Source organism: Belonocnema kinseyi, chromosome 2 (genome assembly GCF_010883055.1).
Source record: "Belonocnema kinseyi isolate 2016_QV_RU_SX_M_011 chromosome 2, B_treatae_v1, whole genome shotgun sequence".
In the NCBI taxonomy this organism is placed as follows: domain Eukaryota; kingdom Metazoa; phylum Arthropoda; class Insecta; order Hymenoptera; family Cynipidae; genus Belonocnema; species Belonocnema kinseyi.
This window is the reverse complement of record NC_046658.1, coordinates 100,481,481-100,502,926: the sequence shown is the minus strand read 5'-3', so window position 1 is coordinate 100,502,926 and position 21,446 is coordinate 100,481,481. Positions and strand designations below refer to the sequence as shown.

General features: G+C 28.8%; 1 protein-coding gene across 1 annotated transcript; it reads left to right on the top strand.

Moving 5' to 3' along the window:
- The first annotated feature begins 6,490 nt into the window (after nucleotides 1–6,490).
- On the top strand, nucleotides 6,491–19,942 carry LOC117167364 (kynurenine/alpha-aminoadipate aminotransferase, mitochondrial-like). Its single transcript, XM_033352239.1, has 8 exons — nucleotides 6,491–6,660; nucleotides 11,253–11,418; nucleotides 11,484–11,670; nucleotides 11,749–11,865; nucleotides 11,942–12,265; nucleotides 14,810–14,936; nucleotides 18,815–19,023; nucleotides 19,117–19,942. The coding sequence occupies exons 1-8, from the start codon at nucleotides 6,594–6,596 to the stop codon at nucleotides 19,177–19,179; spliced, it is 1,260 nt and encodes a 419-aa protein (XP_033208130.1). The 5' UTR covers nucleotides 6,491–6,593; the 3' UTR covers nucleotides 19,180–19,942.
- The last annotated feature ends 1,504 nt before the right edge of the window (nucleotides 19,943–21,446 follow it).

Genomic DNA, 21,446 nt, shown 5'->3' with positions numbered 1-21,446 from the left:
TACTTCTTCTTGTTGTACTGCAAAAAACTCAACCATTGATGTCATGATGGCTTCGATGAGAGTGCGAATAATATTGCCCGCGAATTGAGGTTGATCACTGTCCTTAGGCATTTTGTGAATTTTTGCGATGAATTTATAATGCAATTGTTAAAACGAGTGACTTTAATAAGAAGATATAGCTCAACGAATGTGAAAACATTCCATTCATGAAACAACCTTAAAAAATAAATTTGTTTGTCGGGTGTGATGTTATAATTTCTTTTATTCAGATATTCGTTACAATATTAGTGGATTGTGTGACCATGAACGAGCTTTGATTACTAACCAGCAATATCATCCGTCATTAAGTAGAAAAAGCCTGAAAAGTTAGACAGCTGCGTTTAGACAGGAAACGAATAAAAGAACTTTGGCGAATTAAATTCCACGTTTGCTAAAGGAATTATTTTAATAGTATATGTGTATCAGTTCTTTATAATACATAGATGACTTGAATGAGTTACTCTGATCTCTAATTACTCTAATCTCTAATCTCAGTGGTTCAGTAGAAAGAGCAGTCAAGGTTAGACACTTATTCTTCGTTTACGAACGATGAGAAACACATTGACTGTACAGATTCGAGGTCTATGATTAGATTTAATTCTGCAACGACATATCGAGCTGTCATAGACTGGACAAGTCTATATAAATAAAAACAACCGACTTTAAAACAAAATTTGGAAATATGTTGCAGCTAGTTTTCCACCAAAATTTAAAAAATGTTTAATTTGAGGATGTAACTGTCCTCCTTTCTTGAATTCGTCATTATCCCTTGTGTCATTTATTATACCCAGTTTTTTGTGTACAGTGCAAAATATTTTAAAGATCCTAAAATCTTGGTCATTCTGATAAACTCTTAGGAAAGTGTATTAACAAAAGTTAATTCAAAAGTTGTTGGTGCCGAGGGGTCTTTCGAATTTCTTTAATTCACTATTCCGATACAGAAATTAAAGAAAATTTTTGTTTTGTACTGTTTTAGGTAGGAAGTGAGGATATAAATATACATGGTCATAGCTTTCATATGACCTTGAAAGTTAAATTCAAACATTTTCTCAAAATTTCGGGCTTTCGGGTTGGGCTGCGAACCCGAAACCCGACCATACAGGACGACATTTTGCACATTACTTATTTCGTTCATACAACGAAGAACAAAATAGCCTTGACAGATAAATTATCATTTATCCCAACACTTGAAGATTCACAAAATATTTTTTTTGTGTGCAGTTAATACCAATGCCACGAAAAATTTAATTATTTCTTTCTTTTTGCAGAGTTAAGCACACCATTCCTCTTTGTGGCAGGTCCAGGTCTCCTCCTGCCAGTTAAAGGGCTGCACCTATAAAGTCTAAGACTCCTCCTGCTATTTCTATGGTACCTTTTATAAGCCTTTCTTCTCATGATAGACTTGGAAGCGCTATTGAACAACTTAAATTTATTTTATTTACTCCCTTTGCAAATACGCGCAGGACATTCGAACTTTAAAGGTACACTTTTCCTACTAGTAAATCAATCAGAATAAAAAGGAAAGTTGTATACAGCAAGTTTCTAAACCATGTACTGGCTTGATGTTAGCCCATATTATCGCTACCAAATACTTTCAAGACTACATTAGTTCTAACTTGTATTTATGTGAGCAGTTTTTTTTAAAGATTTTACACGCAAAAAATAGTCTGGATTCGAAACTGAAAGTGGGCTTGTTTCAGGTTGTAACATAAAAAAGACCAGCTCCGTTAAAAACTAGCTTAGCTTGAAATCTTTCAAACGAACTACTTATAGAACTACAAGTTAGACCCGATGTGGTCTTGAAAGTAGTCGGTAGCGATAATATGGGCTAACATCAAGCCACTGCATAATTTAGAAACTCGTTGTTAGCTAGACGGTAAGCTAACATCAAGCCGCTGCATAATCTTAAAAGTAGTCCTTAGCCAGACTGTGGGTTTACATCAAGACACTTTATAAATTTAAAGGAATGTCGTTTAATTACGTCCATTGTGCGCAACTATGGCATCTTTTCTTAGAAACTTGACACGCTCGCTCCCTGATCCTCATACAAAATTGAGTGCCTGCTCCAATATTGGAAACTTTCATCCAGACAACTCGTTCTTGGACAGTATCTCGCTCAAATACATAAAGATGAGCCTCTGTAGGTTATTCCATGGTCTAGTTATTCTCTCAGTGAACAGAATATCTACTCCAACTATTAAAAATCTGATAGGTGCGACTATACGATGCGTCTTGCTCGGCTCGCTCAGCTGTTGTGACGTCGCAATTATTTGAAGTTAGTTATAGCTGTTCAGAGGTCTAAAAGCTACACCTTGAGAGCTAAAGCAAGCCTCACTGCCTTCTTCTTTTGAGCCCAAATATTGCTGCCTCAAATCGAAGTCCAAGTGGGGTTTGTTTTAAATACAAAAGACTAAGGTATTATCCATAATTGTGTTTTGTTTTAAATTGAAGACTCTTAATGGCTCTTTTTAATACTTAATTATTGCAACATTTTAGATATCAGCTTAATTTAAGGCAAAAATAAAAACAAGAACACTATAGAAGTAAGACTTTTCTCTGTGTATGCTAGTATTTAACGGAGCTGGTCTTCTTCATGTTACACCTTGAAACAAGCCCAGTCTTAATTTCGAATCAAGACTTTTTTTCTGTTTCTGTACCATAAACGGGTAAAAATAAATATGAAAAGTGGAACGAGAACCCTATTAGCCGATGAAGAAATCAATAACACTTCATTAGGTCCCAGGTAGAAATACACCACTGGCCCAGTACTGGCCCAGTAAAGCGTGCCAGAGTTCCAGTACTGTCTCGCTGTAATGGGCCTGTACTATTCCAGTACCTACTTGTAATTCTTGGCAGTACTGGCATTCCAGCACTGGCGCAGTACTGATTGCCAGTACTGGGGCAGTACTGGTAAGCCACTGGCACACTAAAATGTCGGTAGTTATCCCGAAAACAGTTATTTGTGATAATAGTGCCCGTTTTCCATATTCTGACGAATTATTTAAGTCCGTTTTAAAATAGAGGTGCGCAGTAGCTTTTGGATTTGCGTTTGTCTTTACGTTGATTGGTTGCTATTCTGGCGCGTTTATTTGAATGGTATGATAGTTTACAAAGTAGAATTTAAAATTTTTCAAGTTGACTGAGAGAAAGTTTTTTTATATAATTGTCATTTTTGTTTCTTATCATTTTAGGTTAGTACAGCAACTGTGCACAATAACATTAGATGTTAATTTATTCGATCTTTTATAATTTTTCATGAAGATAACTGTAAAATAACACTTTTCCAATTTTTTTCAGCAGAATTTGGTTCACTTGCGTTATTTTTTCAACATTTTATACTATTTTAGCAACTTTTCAACAAAACAATAAATTTCATTAAACATCAAATATTACAAGAGATTTCAAAAAATTTTCATCTGATGTCATGAAATTGCAATGCATTTTATAATACTTTGATGGATTTCTAACAATTTATGCATACAATTTAAAGGAATTCAAAGAAGTTGAAAGACTTTTTAAAAAAATTAATATTTTTTTAATAGATTTCAAGAATGCAAAAGGGGTTCAAGAAATTTCAAAAGGTCTTCAAAATTTTAGGATGTTCCCAAGCATTGCCAGACATTTTCAAGAGCTTTTAAAAAACTTAAAAAAATATCCAAGACTTTGAAATTAAACAAAATTGTATGCGGTTTTAAATAAATTCCTACAATTGCGGAAGATCAGGAAGTATTTTTAGGAGCCTTAATGTTTCAGGATATATGAAAAGATTCCAAAAGATTCTGAATCATTTTTGATACAGCGCATATGGGTTTATGGGATTAGGGATAAAAGGGTAAGATGGGGGGGGGGGGTAGTTTATTTTTAACGCGCAAAAATACCTAATATCAGCGTACTTGAAAAAACATCCAATAAAAGCGACATTTTCGGAAACAAAAATATTTTTGTGGAAAAGAGTTTTCAATTATTTAAATAATCAATAGTCATGTACTAGGACAAGTCTATTCGTACAAAATGTGGACAAAATGCTTTTTTTTTCTTTCAAATCTCTTACACTAGGTTGCTTACTATTCAGAATTTTCTTATCTCAGAACTTATCCCCTAATTTTTTGAACAGTATTCAGGGCGGCTACTGGACCGGGAAACCGGGAATTTTATGATACCGGGAAAACCCGGGAAAAGAGAATGAATTTATTTTTTCACATAGAATTTTACAAATTTTTGGAAAAAGTAATCTGTTCATATTTGATTTCTTTTTTTCAATTATGAAAAATAAATTGTTTTTAAAATGGATCTGTACTTTAAGTATTAAAAATTGAACAATATATTATTTGACATAACGATTCTAAATCCGTTCAAAATTTAAGGATTTTGAACTTATAAATAGCTTCATAATAATATATTTATAATTAAAGATTAGCTCTTTAATATTTAGCAAAATTTTACTGTTCATTCAAGACGAATAAATTGAAACCAAAAATGTTAAAAGTAAACAATTGGAAACAGAATTGTTTGACATAGAAAACCCTGAATCATTAAAATCTCAAAGAGCTTTTAAACTTTGGTAGCTACAATTTTATTTATTCTATTTGAAAAATGTTTATTTGTTAAGTGAAATTGTTGAATTTTTAATTATAAATAACAATTGAACTTTTATTATTTGTAGCAAAAATTTGAAAATGGTTTCAAAATAAAACAAACATTTTCTCAAGATTCCTAGGAAAATTGAAAATTATTTTTCATTTTGAAAAATTATTGTGAGAGAATGTTTAAAAATGCTTAATAAGATTTTTTTCAAAATTATAAAAAAAGAATCTGGAATATCTTAGGGAAATTTTTTTTAATTTCCAGGATTTTCTAAACATTGTAGGAAAAATTTGATAAATGTATTTTTAAAAAATCGAGTTTTTACTACCATTTTTATAAAATGTTGTAAATGTTTTTAAATTTCATTAAAATCTTACAAATACTTTTTGGCCAATTTCAGAAAACTTTTATAATCTTTTAAAATATGCTCTTAAAATCATTTTTGAACATGAAAAATCATCTTCAATTTGCCTCGTTATCTTAAAAAAAAAATTTTTTAACTTTTGTAATTCCTTAAAACCTTCTAAATTTGATATTTAAATTCGGCTATTTGCACCCAAATTTCAGTACAAATAGCCCAATTTTGTCGGTACATACACCTCGTTTCAATTATTTGAAATCATTTTAAATTTTAAATTGATTTCGAATCTTTGCAAAACTTAAAATAACTCAAACTTTTTCCTATATATAATAAGCAGGATTTTCTAATAATTATATGAAAAATTCGATTCATTTTAAAACATATTTAGAAGTTCTCAAAAAATTTTAAAAATAATTTTAAATGTGAAGAAATTTTAAACATCTTCTAGATTTCTAAAGATTTTGAAATAAATAATAGTAAAAAAAAATAGTAAAAAATAAAAGTAATTTAACTTTTAATTTGAGAAGTGTTCAGTTAAAAAAAATTTAATTTTTTAATTTGTCTACTTTAAAATTGCTTAAAATAATATAATTTCAAAAACTTTAAAATTCATTGATTTATTGTTTGATTTATAACAGTTAAAATGATAACGTGAACTTATATTTTTGGACTAAATTTGAATCTTTGAAATCTATAAGTTATGAAAGTTAAAAATTCAAAACTTTGCTTTTTGTCTACATTTTATTGAGTCCTTGAATTGTTTAGTTTATTTTTTTATTTTTTAGACAGAGAAATGTTTAGCTTTAGATTTCAAACTTTTAAGTTTTATTCACCGTAAAAAATTTTATTTTCATTTGTGTTATGTACTAGAATTCTTTTCATATTTTCCATGAAAATGAGCAAGCGATTTTAATTGTTTAAGATATTGAAAACTGTCTTTCCGGAAAAATGTAACTCTTAACATTCATTAAATGCCATTTTAATTCCGGAAAATAATTAATTTTTACGGCTGACAGGAAGAAAATTGTTTAAACAAATGAAAATGTCTTAAACAATAGTAATAGTAATTTCTATAACTGCTGGCACTCGTAGTTTTTTAGGGGACAGGGCGAGAGACGGTTGCGATTCTGGCCTCGAAAGGGTCGCAGTGCGCGAGTACTCAGTCGAGTCTATTGCGCCAGCTGATTCGGGTTCAGATTCAGTGACCCAAAATTAGTCAGAATTAACTAGTCTGGTCCTTCGGAACTCCAAATTTTTTGTGGGACTGTTACTTTTATTCGCTAAAATGTCTTTAACCTATCAAACAACAAATATTATTAATATATTATTAACATTTTACTGAACATAATGAAATTGAGAAATGTAAAACAATCAGATGCTGTTATCACGTTACTGATTACTTAAAAAATCTATTTTGATATCCCAGAAGTATGAGACGAGTTTTTTCTTATTATATCGTGCATCAGCGACCCTAATGAGATAACAGTTTTAATGCGGTACACCAGCATGAAAGCTCACCATATTCAGTGTTTATTCGTAGGCTTAATCAACACATTGCGTTCTCAGTTTAGCTCTTAAAGTGTGAAATAGAAAAATTTTCCACTTTGTAATGGATTATTCTAAATTTTTTGCTAAAATAGCCAATCGAAGACAACCAAATTTAATCAGGCGGATGGGTAAATACTTGTTTCTAATGTTAAGTCATGCATTTTCTTTAAAATTCGTTTCTATTATAGAAAATTAATATTTTTTATTTACAATTCAACTATTCAGTCAGAAAATCATTTTTTGTTGGTTGAAAAAATTTATCATATTTATTGAAAATGTATTTCTTTTGTTAAAAATTTGTTTTTTGTTATTGTTAAGAACGAATTTTTTAAATTGATTTAACTATTCCATTATTAGTCAAAATTGGCCTTTCTTAGTTGAAAATTCCAATATTGGTTGAAAAATTCATGTATTTTGTTTTAAAAAAATGGTATTTTGGGTAAAAAATTAATCCTCTCGATTACAAATTCATCTTTTTTAATGAAAATTTAACTATTTTGTTAAAGATATGTTTTTTCAGATAAAAGTTCTTTCTCTAACTGACATTTGAAAAAGTCTATTGTTAATTGATAATTTTTCTAACCTTCAACTATTTATTGAAAAATCTATGTAATTTGTTGAAAATTCCATTTTTTTGGTTACAAGTTCACCTTTTGTTTTAAAAATTCGTTTCCTTGGTAGAAACTTAAAAATTTTTGTTGAGAATCCGTTTCTTAGTTTGAAACTTCTGGTCGAAAATTGTTTTCTTGGATAAAAATTCACCTTCTTGTGGAAAATTAATTTCCTTGGTTGAAAATTGGACAATTTTGTTCAAAATCCGTTTTTCTTTTGTGAAAAATTAATTTTTCAACTCAAAATGATATTACTCTTTTTTTGGTAAAAATGTATCTTTTTGTTGTTAAATATCCAACTATTTGATTGAAAATTTATGTTCTTCATTGAAAATTTGTATTTTTTGTAGAAAATAAATTTTCTTGGTTGAAAATTGATCTCTTTCATGGAAAATTCATTCCTTGGTTGAAAATCTAATCATTTTCTTGAAAATTTGAATTTTTTTAACATTTACGTTTGTTTTCGTAAAAAATCAATCTATTTATTTGAAAATTCATGTTTTTTAGTCTAGAAAGTCAACTAAAAATTATATTTTTTGATTAACAATTAATTTTTTACAACTGAAAATGTAACTTTCCCATTTTTGGATGTAAATTCTTTTTCGTTATTTAAAAATTGAACAACACGGTGCAAAATTCATGTATTTTGTTCAAAATTTGTTGTCTTTTTTTTTGTAGAAAATGTATCTTATTTGTTTGTTAAATATACACTTTTTGGTAGAAACTTAATTCCCCTTTTCTTAGTTTAATTATTTTGTTAAAAATTAGAAACTTTTAATCGAAAATTTGTTTACTTGGATAAAAATTCACCTTCTTGTGGAAAATTAATTTTCTTGGTCGAAAATAGGACAATTTTGTTCAAAATCCGTTTTTCTTTTTGAAAAATTAATTTTTCAACTCAAAATGATACTACTCTATTTTTTGTGAAAATTTATCTCTTTCAAAGAAAATTCATTTTCTTGGTTGAAAATTTATCTGTTTCATAGAAAATTCTTTTCTTTGGTTGAAAATCTAACCATTTTTTTGAAAATTTGAATTTTTTTAACGTTTAAGTATTATGTTTGAAATTCATTTTATTTTCCTGAAAATAAGTTTTTTAACAGAAAGTATGACTATATAATTTTTTTCTGAAAATGTATTTTTTTAGTTAAAAATTCAACTATTTGGTGGATTCTGTATTTTGGAAAAATGTGTACTTATTTTGTAGAAAATTACTATTTCTGTTTTAAAAGTCTACTATTATAATTTTTTCGGAATTTATCTTGTTTAACACAAAAAATTAAATATTTGGTTGACAATTTATATATTTTATTGGAATCTTATTTTATGGTTAAAAAGTTTAACTATTCTATTTTTGGTTACAAATTGATTTTTTAAATTGAAAATTCATCTTCTTTGGTTGAAAGTTCAACTATTTGGTTGAAAATTCGTCTTCTTTGAATAAATTTTACTGTTTTTTTTTAACTTAAAATCTCTTTTATTTTAAATATTATTCATTAAATATTTTGTTGTGAATTTATCTTTTGGTCGAAAAGTTAACTATTTCGATAGAAAATTAAATTTTTTGTTGAAAATTGAACTATACGGTTAAAAATTAAACTTTTACTATAAAAATTAAACTATTTGATAAAAAATTTAATTTTATCTTGAAAATTCATATTTTCCTGTTGAAAGTTAAACTATTTTATACATAATTCATAGTTTTGGTAGAACATTAATCTCTTGGTCGAAAATGCATATTTTTTGGTCACAAAATTCAACTACTTAATTGAAAGTTGAACTTTTTTGTTAAAAATTCATTTATTTTAGTTCTAAAATAATTATTTATCTAAACATTCAATTATTCAATTCTTGTTTGGAAATTTATTCTTTATAAGCAGAAAATTAAACTATTTGGTGAAAAATGTAACTGTTTTGTAAATAATCCGTCCTTTTGGCTTCAAAATTTAAGAATTTTTTATAAACTCGCTATATTTTGTTGCAACTTAAATTTTTTAGTAGAACATTAATCTTCTTGTGTACTATTCCACGTTTAGTTGGAAATTTATCATTCATAAGTTGAAAATTCAACTAATTGTGATAAAATTTATGTACTTTGTTGAAACTTCGTATTTTGGGTTAAAAAATTAATCTTCTTTTTTTTGAAAATTAATTTTTGAAAATGAAGGCTTGACAATTCCATCTTTGTCAATGTGACATTTATATTAATTTTACTGAAAATATTTTATATCTCTATTTCCATGAAAATTACCCTATTTCCCCTGTTTTGAAAAAATTAAAGCTACAATACTTTTTCTTGTAGGTTAAAGTAACATAACCAAATTCCTACCTTACCGACACTTTTTTTATTTTCTAACTTATTTTCACACGAAGTTCCACATCGAGTTGAAAATTTAGGATATTCAATAAGGAGCACTAAGAAAGTCGGGTCTGGTCCTAAATGTTTATAATTATGAAAAAAGTTTTTTTTTAATAATTTTGTTTTCTATTTTCATAATTATCAAAATTAGAACCAGACCCATCTTTCTTAGTACTTTTTATTTATTATACCAATTTTGCAACTCGATGTGGCGCATTTTGTGAAAATAAATTAAGAAATAAAAAAAGTGTCGGTAATGTAGGAATCTGGTCACGTGACCCACTCAGAGCATGGCCTTAAGTTATAACACGAGTACAAAATCAGAGAAACTCTAGAATTTTTATTCAAATTTCTCAAATTCTCCTCTTCAATAAGTGAAAAATATCTCTAATAGATGCAAATTCCTACCTTACCGACTTCGAAAACATTCTGTAGCTGAAGTGATTCGTGTCTGTACTAAGTTTCTAGAATGTTTTTGAAAGGTCCCAATGACATCACGAAATATTATTGCGCAATTATGAAAGACGAACTTGCGTAAACAATTTCAAGGTTATTTATTATCTCTAGAATTTCGCGTAAACACTTTGAAGGCCATGTGACGAGAGGGTCACGTGACCAAATCTGGTCTTCAATTTTTCTTTCCCAACTTGCGTCTAAACGAAATGAGGTATCGCTCTGAAAGTTTGGGAAATGAAAGAGGAGGTAATAAAGTCCATGTCTCTGCTTTGTTCCGGTAGAAATTTTAAGAAAAATTTTTTTTTAAGAAAATACCAGTGGAAGTTTTCTTCCCAACTTACGTCCACATGGTATAAGATATGGTGTTAAAAATTTGGCACGATAAATAGAAGGCATGCAAGAATATGTCTCTGGTCCTAAATAATTAGAATAGTGAAAAAAGTTTTTTTTTTAATTACTGTTTTGGAGAAATATCGACCGTGCTGTCGTCAAACGCTGCAAGCAATTTGCAATGTTGTCAATGGGCTAGTTATGAGGTTTATATTGATCAAAGTGGGGCAAAACAACAAAAATAGCTCACGAACATTATGCACAAATAATGCAAAAACTCATGTTTACATTTGAAATGCAAATAAACATATTTGGTCTGACATACGTATCAGTCTGGTATCAGCTGTGTCAAAGCAGCACTAGCGCATCGAGTAGAGAACTTTGAACTTCTAGGGGTCTGTGGGTAAAACAGATTGCATGAGATTGCATGATTACCGTCAGATAAAGTTAAAAGTCAGCTGTAAAACCTAAATGTGTCCGTCGATAATCATTATTTGCAAAAATAAACTTTTTTTCCTCCAACTCTTTGCAAGGCCACAAAACGATTCTTTGATATTTATTAACATTTCCCGAAAAAAATTTCGCGTTATTTAAACTTTTATTTTTCAATATGGGTGAATGATGATGATCCGCTGTTATACTCATCACATGGCCTTGAAGTTATATTTTGATTTGTCCTTGTTTTTCTCATAAATAAATAACGGAGTATAAACTGCAAGGAAAAATCGAAATATAACCTTAAAAGTGTTTACACGAAATGCTGAATTGAGATAATAAATAACCATGAAGCTGTTGAAACAAAATCTTCTCTCCCAATTCCGCAATATCATTTTGTGACATCATCGGGACCCTTAGATAGCATTCTAAAAATTGAGCACGGACACAAACCACTTCAGCTGCAGACACAAAAATTAAAATATAACATCGTATGTTAGGTTTTCAACATTTTTTATTCAAATTTCAGCTGAAGACTACATACATAACCCAAGTGCAATATCTTTTGCCAGCGGTATGCCAAATGCACAAACTTTTCCTTTCAAAGAAGTGAACGTTACTTGTAAAGATGAAAGTCACATAAAATTAAAAGATCGTAATCTTGATGACGCACTGCAATACGGACCCACTAAGGGGTAAGATTAATTAAAAAAAAAAAATTAATCATATCAGAAAAATGATAGAGAAACATGATTTACAGATATTTGCCGCTGGTAGCAAAATGGAAAGAACTTCAAAAAAAGTGGCACAACCCTAAATTTGAAAACTGGGATGTCCACTTTACTTCGGGTTCTCAAGATGGGATAAGCAAAATGTTTGATATGTTAATCGATGTCAGAGATCCTGTGATGGTACAAATTCCAACATATTCAGCAACTTTGGGGGCGGCAAGTTCAAATTTGTTTTTATTTCATTTTAATTACTTCGTTTAATTTAAAATACAATTATAATTAATAAATCTTTAGCTACTTCCTCTGCTGCCTGAATTTATAGGAATTGAACAAGACCAAGATGGAATAATTCCTGAGCAAATTTACCAAAATTGTAAAAAAAGACTTGAAACTAATAAGCCAATGCCAAAGGTTATATTTATTTATTTACAAAATATTTTTCATTATTTAATTTTGCTATTATTTATTTTGTTATTTCTGCCTTCAGTTCCTTTACGTGAACCCAATTGGTGCAAATCCAACAGGAACAGTCTTACCTGAAGAAAGAAAAAAGGAAATTTATGAATTGGCTGAAAAATATGATTTCCTCATCTTAGAAGACGATGCGTATTATTTTCTACACTTTATGGACGATCAACCAACTTCATTTTTATCAATCGACACAGATGGTCGTGTCATCAGATTCGACTCATTCAGTAAAATTTTTAGTGCTGGACTAAGGTTAGGTGCTGTAACTGCACATAAGGATATTCTTGGAACATTGTCCTTGCATTTCCAATGTTCGAATCTTCAACCTTCTTCTTTATCTCAGGTTGTTTTTCGTAATAAATTTTTTTTTAATTAATTCAGGTCAAATTGCAACAAATCTTTCTCCAGACAAGGGAAGCTATTGTTTGTTAAAAATGAAAATTGATTCATTTTTTTTTTAATAGGTAAGACGCTGTATGAAAAAAGTGTCAGCGCAAACGAAAATTTTCAAATTAATAATTTTGCATGTTTTTAATTTTTTCATTTAAAAAAAAAAACGAATAATTTTGCGATCCAACAAGGCGGTCACCACACAGTGGGGAAAAAGTGCAGTTTTTGGTTCAAAATACGATTCCGGCTGAACATGTGGACCGATTTGAATGTTTTTTTTAAAAGCTGATAAAATTTCAAAGAAAGTTGTCGAGCTGGATTTTATTTTATTCATTATTCAAGCATTTGTTGTCAGAAAAATTTGTTTTTTTTGAATGTCGATTTTTTTAAATTAGGAACCTCATGATATTTTCAGAAAAATTTATAATTTGTTGATAAATTTTATGATTTAAAAAAAAATTAATAAACAAATGCATTATTTGGGCATTTGTCGACAGAAAAACTCGTTCTTTTCCATGTAAGTCCTTTTAAATGGGAACTTTACGATAATTCCTTAATTCCTTGTATTCAAATCATATTGTGTTGACCAACTGTACCGAATGAAAAAAAGAACTTCTTTTCTGAAATTAGAAGAACTGACTTTGAAAAAGTATTTTTAAGAAAAAGAGTTTTTACGTCGACAAATGCCCGAACAATGCATTTTTTAATAAGATTTGTTTAACAAAAACATAAAATTAATTAACTAATTATGAATGGCACTGAAATTATCGTAAAGTTTCCAATTAAAAGAACTGATGTTGGAAGAAACGAGTTTTTCCGTTGACAAATGCCCAAATAATGCATTTGTTTAATTAATTTGTTTTAAAAAATTATAAAATTTAATTAATAGTGATGGATGTTGCTGAAATTCTCATGAAGTGCTGAATTAAAAGGACGGCATTGAAAAAAAAACGAATTTTTCCGTCGATAAGTGCCTGAATAATGCATTTGTTTATTAAATTTGTTTATAATATTAACAAGAATAGTCTCAAGAGCAATTTTTTTATTTAAATATTGTTTCCATTCAAATTCCTTCTAATATAGCTTAAAAGACGTTAAATTATTAAAAATGATAGAAAACACATTTTTAACAAATAATTTGTTGATCAAATTTTTTTTGTTTATTGTATCATGCTAGAATATCTGTGTATAATGTAAAGCTATAAAACTTCGGTGATTACAACAATTTTCCTATTATTGACGAGCACCGGAAACGTCAAATAAAAAAAATTGTCATTTTTTTCGTCATATTTATTTATTTATAAAAAAATTTAAAACCTTCATTAAAAATAAGGCTCGACAACTTTCTTTGAAATTTATTCAGCTCTTTAAAAAACAAATCTCTATTTTAATTTTTAATTTTTAATGTGATATCTTGAAATAATTTTAAATGGTTACAATTTTAGAATTTTACATTGTTAATTTTTCCATTTCATAGGTTTTTTATTTTGCCATTAAAATTAAATGTTTGAAAGTATTGTTAGCAATTTAAAAACTATTAATTTTTAAGCATTCATTATTAAATTTAAATTTAATTCAAATGTTTTTAAAATTTTCAAGGATTTGTTTATAAGAAAGTTTTAATATTATTATTTTTGGTGAATGCATTTTTCAGTTTTAAATTAAGTTCTCATTCATTTGAGTAATGCCGAAATAGAAATGTTTTTATTTTTAGTGTTTCCCATTAAAAATTATTATTTATTTTTAACCCTTTTAGAATAATACAATTCATTCTTTTTATTTCAGAATAATTTGTTTGATGAGCTTCAATGTTAAATTATAATTTTATTATGTAATAAAATTTTTTAATTTCGGAAACTTTGAGTGTGAAAAATTCATTTTGGTTTTTAATATGAAATTGTTAAATTTTAATCGCTTTGAATTTAAAATAATTCAAATATAAAGGTTTTTAATGTTTAATTATTTAATTTTAAATGAATTTAATTATAAAAAGTACAATTTCAATTTATCTGAATTTTAAATGACCCAATATCTAATACTCAAATCTTAAAATATTCGATTTTTAACGTGTCGACATTGCCCTATTTTCAAAATTTTAATGTTAAAATTTTTTTAATGGTAAAATTTTACAATTTAACTCATTTTTCTCATTAAATTGTCCAAAATCGTTCTTATACATTTTCAAATTTCAGAGGCTTGCAATTCGCACGCCTACATTTACAAGCATATTATACCATTTAAAAGTGCAATCATATATTTTTTCCCATGTCCTGTTTTTTCGTCCCATAACGCATTATTTAAATTTGAAGAAAAATGTTTATTCTTGAAGACTAATTTTTTTATAAACATCTATGGCGGGAAAAATTATGGTTCTTGTGATTTATAAATCATTTTCATTCTAAAAAACTTTTTAATTAAAAGCACTCGAACTTCATATCATTTAAAAATATAATTGTTTTAGATTTTTTCGTTCTAATTGCTTATTTATTTATGATAGATCCTGATTTACAAACTATTTGAATCCTGGAGCGACGAGAAATACGAGCAGCACTTTAAGGGTATTCAAAAATTTTATCGTGAAAGGCGTGATATAATGATTCGTAGCCTCACAAAGCATCTCACAGGTAAATTATTTATTAATTCATTCATACATTCTTTTATTTACTTATGTAGTTTTTCAGTCACATATTTATTCAGTTATTCATATATCAGATTATTTCCTTACTTATTATAGTTATTAAATTATTCAATTAGTTATTCAGTTACTTATTTATTAAATTACTGAACACGAATCCATTCGCAGAATTGAGCCAGCACGTTAGGATTTGCAGTAAAATTTAAAAAATGTTTAAAAACCTGGAATTTATGAATAAATTTCGTCCACAAACCTACGTACCCCAAATTAAAAAGCCTCAAGCCCACAAACTAACAAGCCCCGAACCCACAAAACCCCCAACCCCAAATTAACAAACCCCAAACCCAGAAGTTCCATATCAACAAACCCACAAACCCTAAAACTACAAGCTCTAAACCCACAAACTCCAAATCATAAAAACACAAACTCTATATCGACAAACTTACAAACGCTAAATCCACAAACCCTAAATTCAAAAGCTCCATACCCACAAACGTACAAACCCCAAACCCACAAACCCCTAACCCACAAACTCACAAACCCCAAGCCCACAAGCTCCATTTCCACAAAACGTACAAAACCCAAACCCACAAACACCAAAACCACAAAACCCAAACCTAAAAGCTCTATATCCACAAACGTACAAACCCCAAATCAACAATCCTAATCCCATAAACCTCAAACTAACAGACCCCAAATTATACCAATTTCTCAATTGGTACTATAAGATGTTAAATATTTGGGTTTGTGGAATTGATGTTGGTGGATTTGATATTTATGAATTTGGGTTATATAGTTTGGGGTTTGTGGGTTTGGGATTTGTGGGCTTCGGGTTTGTGGTTTTGGGGTTTGTAGGATTGTGGATATGGAGCTTGTGGGTTCGGGGTTTGTTGGTTAGGGTTTTGTACGTTTGGGGATATGGAGCTTGTGGGTTTGGGGTTTGTGGGTTTATGGATATGGAGCTTGTGTATTTAGAGTTTGTGGTTTTGGAGTTTTTGAGTTTAGAGCTTGTGGGTTTGGAGCTTGTTAGTTAGGGAATTGTGGGTTTGTTGACATGGTGCTTGTGGGTTTGGCGCTTGTTGGTTTGGGATTTGTGGCTTGTTAGTTGATTGGTTTGATGCTTTTCAATTTGGGATTTGGAGGTTTATAGACGAAATTTATACAGAAATTCCAGGTTTTGAACCATCTTTTAAGTTTTGCTACAAATCCTCACGTGCTGGCTTTATTTAGTTATTTAGTTCGGTAGTCATTTCTTCACTTATTTAGTTGTTAATTGTAGCTCCATATCCCCAAACGTACAAAACCCTAACCTACAAACCCCAAACCCACAAGCTCCATATCCACAATCCTACAAACCCCAAAACCACAAACCCGAAGCCCACAAATCCCAAACCCACAAACCTCAAACTCTATAACCCAAATTCATAAATATCAAATCCACCAACATCAATTCCACAAACCCAAATATTTAACATCTTATAGTACCAATTGAGAAATTGGTATAATTTGGGGTTTGTTAGTTTGGGGTTTGTGGGTTTAGGATTGTTGATTTGGGGTTTGTACGTTTGTGGATATAGAGCTTTTAGGTTTGGGTTTTGTGGTTTTGGTGTTTGTGGGTTTGGGTTTTGTACGTTTTGTGGAAATGGAGCTTGTGGGTTTGGGGTTTGTGAGTTTGTGGGTTAGGGGTTTGTGGGTTTGGGGTTTGTACGTTTGTGGGTATGGAGCTTCTGAATTTAGGGTTTGTGGGTTTAGCGTTTGTCGGTTTGTGGATATAGAGTTTGTGTTTTATGATATGGAGTTTGTGGGTTTGGAGTTTGTGGATTTGGGGTTTGTTGGTTTAGAGCTTGTAGTTTTAGGGTTTGTGTAATAATTTTCTTATTCAGATATTTACTTATTTAGGTATTCAATTATTAAGTTTGTTGTTTATTTAGTCAGATATTTCATTACTTTGTTAGTTATGTTGTTAGTTTGTTCATTATTTATTTAGTTAGTCAATTATTTATTTATTTATCGAGTTACTACGTATTTAGTTATTTTAATATATTCGTTAACATTAGTTTGTTAATTTGTTGGTTAGTTTGTTTTTTATTTAGACAGATATTAATGTATTTACTTCGTTTTTTTTTTATTTGAATATTTATTCAGTTATTTATTTTAAAAGTCATGCCTTTGCTTATTTAGGTATTCAATTTTTAATTAATTTACTTTTTTAGATATTTAATTATCAAGTTAACTATTTTTTTATTCAGGCATCTTTTTAGTTATTTGAGTTATTTAGTTCTTTAGTTATATAGTTAGTGATTTTTTCACTTATTTAGTTTTTCAGTTTGGGTTTTAAGTTATTTATTTATGTATTTTTTTTAGCCACTTAGTTTATTATTTTGTTATTTTATCAGTATGTTTTTAGTTACATGAAAATTTAGTCATTTATTTATTGGTAAAGATTATTGAATTAATAATTTTGAACTTTGTTTAGATATTTAGTTAATTACGTTTTAATTTTGTAAGTTAATTTGTTTGTAATTTAATTAGTTATTTAGAGTTTTTAAGTCAAATGGTTATTTAGTCATTGATTTAGTTATTTAATTACGCAAATAATCTTTTATTTCTGTACTTATTTAATTATTAACTAATTTAGTTATTGAGTTTTGTTTAGTTTGTTAATTATTTATTTAGTTAGTCAGAAAGTTTATTTTGTTAGTTTGCTAGTTTTTTAGTTAGTTATTGAGTTATTACCTTATTTTTCTTATCTTATTTTTCAGATATTTAATTATTTCGGTATTTAGTTATTTTGTTATTTATTTAGTTTTTGAGTTACTCAGTTTGGTCGTAAGTCAGGGAAACCCTGGAAATCAGGAAAAAGTTAGTGAAATTTTATTGCTCAAAGAAAATCAGAGTATTTCTAAAATATGCACTTTACATAACTGTCGCGGAAAGTTAATTTATTTTGTTTTAATTTTTAATTGTTTCTCTTATTCCATTTATTAAATATTTTATGTTAAAACGTTACAAGATTAGGATTCTGGTCTGTGATTATTTTAATACTTGAGGAAAATGAAAAATTGATTCGAGAAAAGTTAGGGAATTTTAATAATTAAGTTTTCGATTACATCGATATAATATTCTTCTTATGCAGTCATTTATTTGCCTTGCATTTCTGTGTTTTCAGTTAATTCGTCCTATTTATTATATTTTTATTTACCCATCTTATTATTTGAATGTGAATTCAAAAATTTTTTTAAAAGTCATCCTTTTTCGGAATTTAGGTTGAAAATTAACTCTTTGGTTGAAAATCAAACTATTTTTTTTTAAATTCGTTGTTTTTTGTTGAGTAAAATATTAACTATTTAATTGTTCCTTAGGTCTTCATCGTTTTTCCTAAGAATTCAACTGTCTTCCAAAAAAATTCAATTAGTTTAATAAAAATGCCATTTTTTGGTTGTAGTTAATTTCTGAAACTGAAATTAAAGAAATGTAATTTTTAAGTTATAATTCAAAATTTATTTAGTTCTTCACTTAATTACGTATTTAGTCAGTTAGTCAGTTTTGTTAATTAGCTTGTTAGTTACTGAGTTTGTCAGTCAGTTTTTTAGTTAGTTAATCAATTAGTTATTTAGTCAGTCTATTACTTAGTTTATTATATATTTAGCAATTTATTTAGTTAGATAATTATTTAGTTCTTTAGTTATTTAATTGGTTAATCAGTTATTTACCTAATTGGTTTATTTAGTTCGTTAATTTAATAGTTTAATTCTTCCGTTATTTACTTATAAATTTAACTATTTCTTTATTGGTCTAAATCAAAATAATGGTACTTAATACATAATTTTTAACATTATTATGTATTATAATTAATACTTTTAATAGGATTGGCTGAATGGTCCACTCCAAAAGCAGGAATGTTTGTTTGGCTTAAAATAACCGCTTTAGAAGATGTGTATGATGTAGTGATGAAAAAATGCATAAATCAAGGACTTTTTGTTATTACTGGACACGCTTTTAATTCAGATCCAACTCAAAAGAATCAAAACATGAGAATATGTTACAGTCATGTCACTGAGGAAGAAATTGAAAAGGTAAATTATTTTTTCAATAAAAAACATTATTTTTTTAACAACATTTTATCAACTATTAACAAAAATATATAGTATCACCTTTTCATTTCGTAGGGACTCAGTGTCTTGTCAAATATTATAAAAGAAGAAATCGCCAGCAGAACAAACAAGAAATAAAATTATAGTTTTTAGATAATAATTGTTGTAGAAGAAATATTTTTTTAATAAACATACATAATGTAGAGTAAAAATACAAATTGAATTTTATTCCACGCTCAACTGAAATGGACACCTTTTGCCCCTGAATATAGGGGCGAAAGTTGCCCCTATTTGGGCCTTGGCGGCCCATGCGGTGAACACTAGCCTAGCCAGGGAGTTGTTTATCTCTGGAGAGTCGTGGGACAGTTACCTCTAGAGAAAAAGGTTCTCCAAGTACTTAAAGCTGTTGCTCTTGGTGGTTCGGAACCCACCTTAAACTGTAGGTCCCACTCCTACCGCTAAGTAAGTGTGGGGGGGGGTAAAGGAATAGGGAAAAAAGTGCAATGAAAATGTACATCCTCAGGGGACACATTAGAAGCTTTCATTCCAAGTAGCATATATTTTCCGCAAACTGTATTTGCGGGGCAAAAGTAAAATTTGCGGGGCGAAAATAAAATTAGCGGGGCGAAAGTAAAATTGGCGGGGCGAAAGTAAAATCAGCGGAGCGAAAGTAAAATTGGCGGGGCGAAAGTAAAATTAGCGAGGCGAAAGTAAAATTTTCGGAGCAAAAGTGATGTCTTCGATCGGAATTCGAGGCGCGAACAAAGCTATAGAAAAATACGTCGGACCCGCTTTTCAGGGCCAAAAGGTGGCCACGGTCGAGATTGGAATAAAATTTAATTATTTTCCATCTAGGCTGATTTAAGACGTTCAGCATTTTCTGTTATTGAAGATTCTTAACTTGATCGATATTGTGGATTTTCTGCCTCCATGGTTTGGAGAGTTAACTACTGTCGGTAAAGTACTATTCGCTTATGATTTAACAAATTTAATTTAAAAAATTACACAAGATATTACAACAAAATAATGTTATAGTTTTTATTACAATTAAGAAAGATGAAATTTGGACGGAAAAAAGAGAATTTTATAACCAAGAAGACGAATTTTCAAGAAATAAAGATTTTTCACTCAAGAAAGGAATGAAACTTTATTTCAATTGTTAAACGTTTAAGCCAAAAGACGAATTTTCTCAACAAAAATTGAATTTTTAAGCCAAAACTATTACTTTTCAGCAAAAAATTAATTTTCCACGTAACTGATGCTACTTTCAACAACAAAAATGAAATTTCAATCCAAAGAAATGATTTTTTTTACCAAAAAAGGAGATTTTTCAACTAAAAAATATCAAATTAAAAAAAATGGAAATGTTACATTTTCAGTTTAAAAAATTAATCCTAAACAAAAAACGCTTTTCGACTAAACAAAATAAGTAAAAATTTTAAACAAAAAGTAGCACTTAAAAAAATAAGTTGAATTTTCCATTGAAAAAGATTTCAGTTTACTTTCCACTATCAAAATAGGAATTTTTAAACAACATTTGAGTTTCTAAAAAATAAATTGAATTATTTTTTATCAAATAATACGAATTTTCAACTAAAAATGATTAATTTTTAACCAAGTGGATGAAGTCTACCAAATATTTGAATTTTTATCCAAAACAGATGCAATTTGTCTAAATCCGAGGAATTTTCAATAATGCAAAAAAATATTTGGATTTTCATCTAAAAAAGATTCCAGTTGACTCCTCAGGACCAAAATATGAATTTCGTACCAAAAAATAAGTTTAATTTTTTCAGTCCAAAAAGACGAGTTTTTGCAATCAAAAAGGTTTTTTGTATAACCAAATGGTTGAATTCTCTACCAAATACTGGCGTTCTTATCCAAAAAAGATGAAAATTGTCTAAAACATAGGAATTTTCTATGAAATAGTTAAATTTTTCAAGAAAGCAGTAGAATTTGTAACCAAAAGTATGACTGTTTAATAAAATAGTTTAATTTTTTTTAAATAGTTGTATTTCCATTAATGAAAGATAGAAGTTCTCAAAACAGATGAATTTTTAATTAAATTTTTTTTTAGTGGAATTTTCATCCAGAAAGGATTTCAATTACCTTTTCAACAACAAAAAAAGTCAATTTTCTACGAAACAGTTAGATTTTCAACAAAAAAAAACAGAATTTTCAACAAATAAGTATGCATTACAAAAAAAAAGATGATCCAAAGAAGATTCCTGTGGTCTACTCCCATTGCTTACAATGCAAAAACAAGGAGTGATGGGGCAACTAGCGCCGCGCTGAAGATATTAGGAACTAAACAGCCCCTGCCTCGACAGTGTATGTGTATGCAGTAGTAGTTTTCTTACGATCCGCAGCAAAAATATCGGTCAAACTAATCCAACAGATGGCGC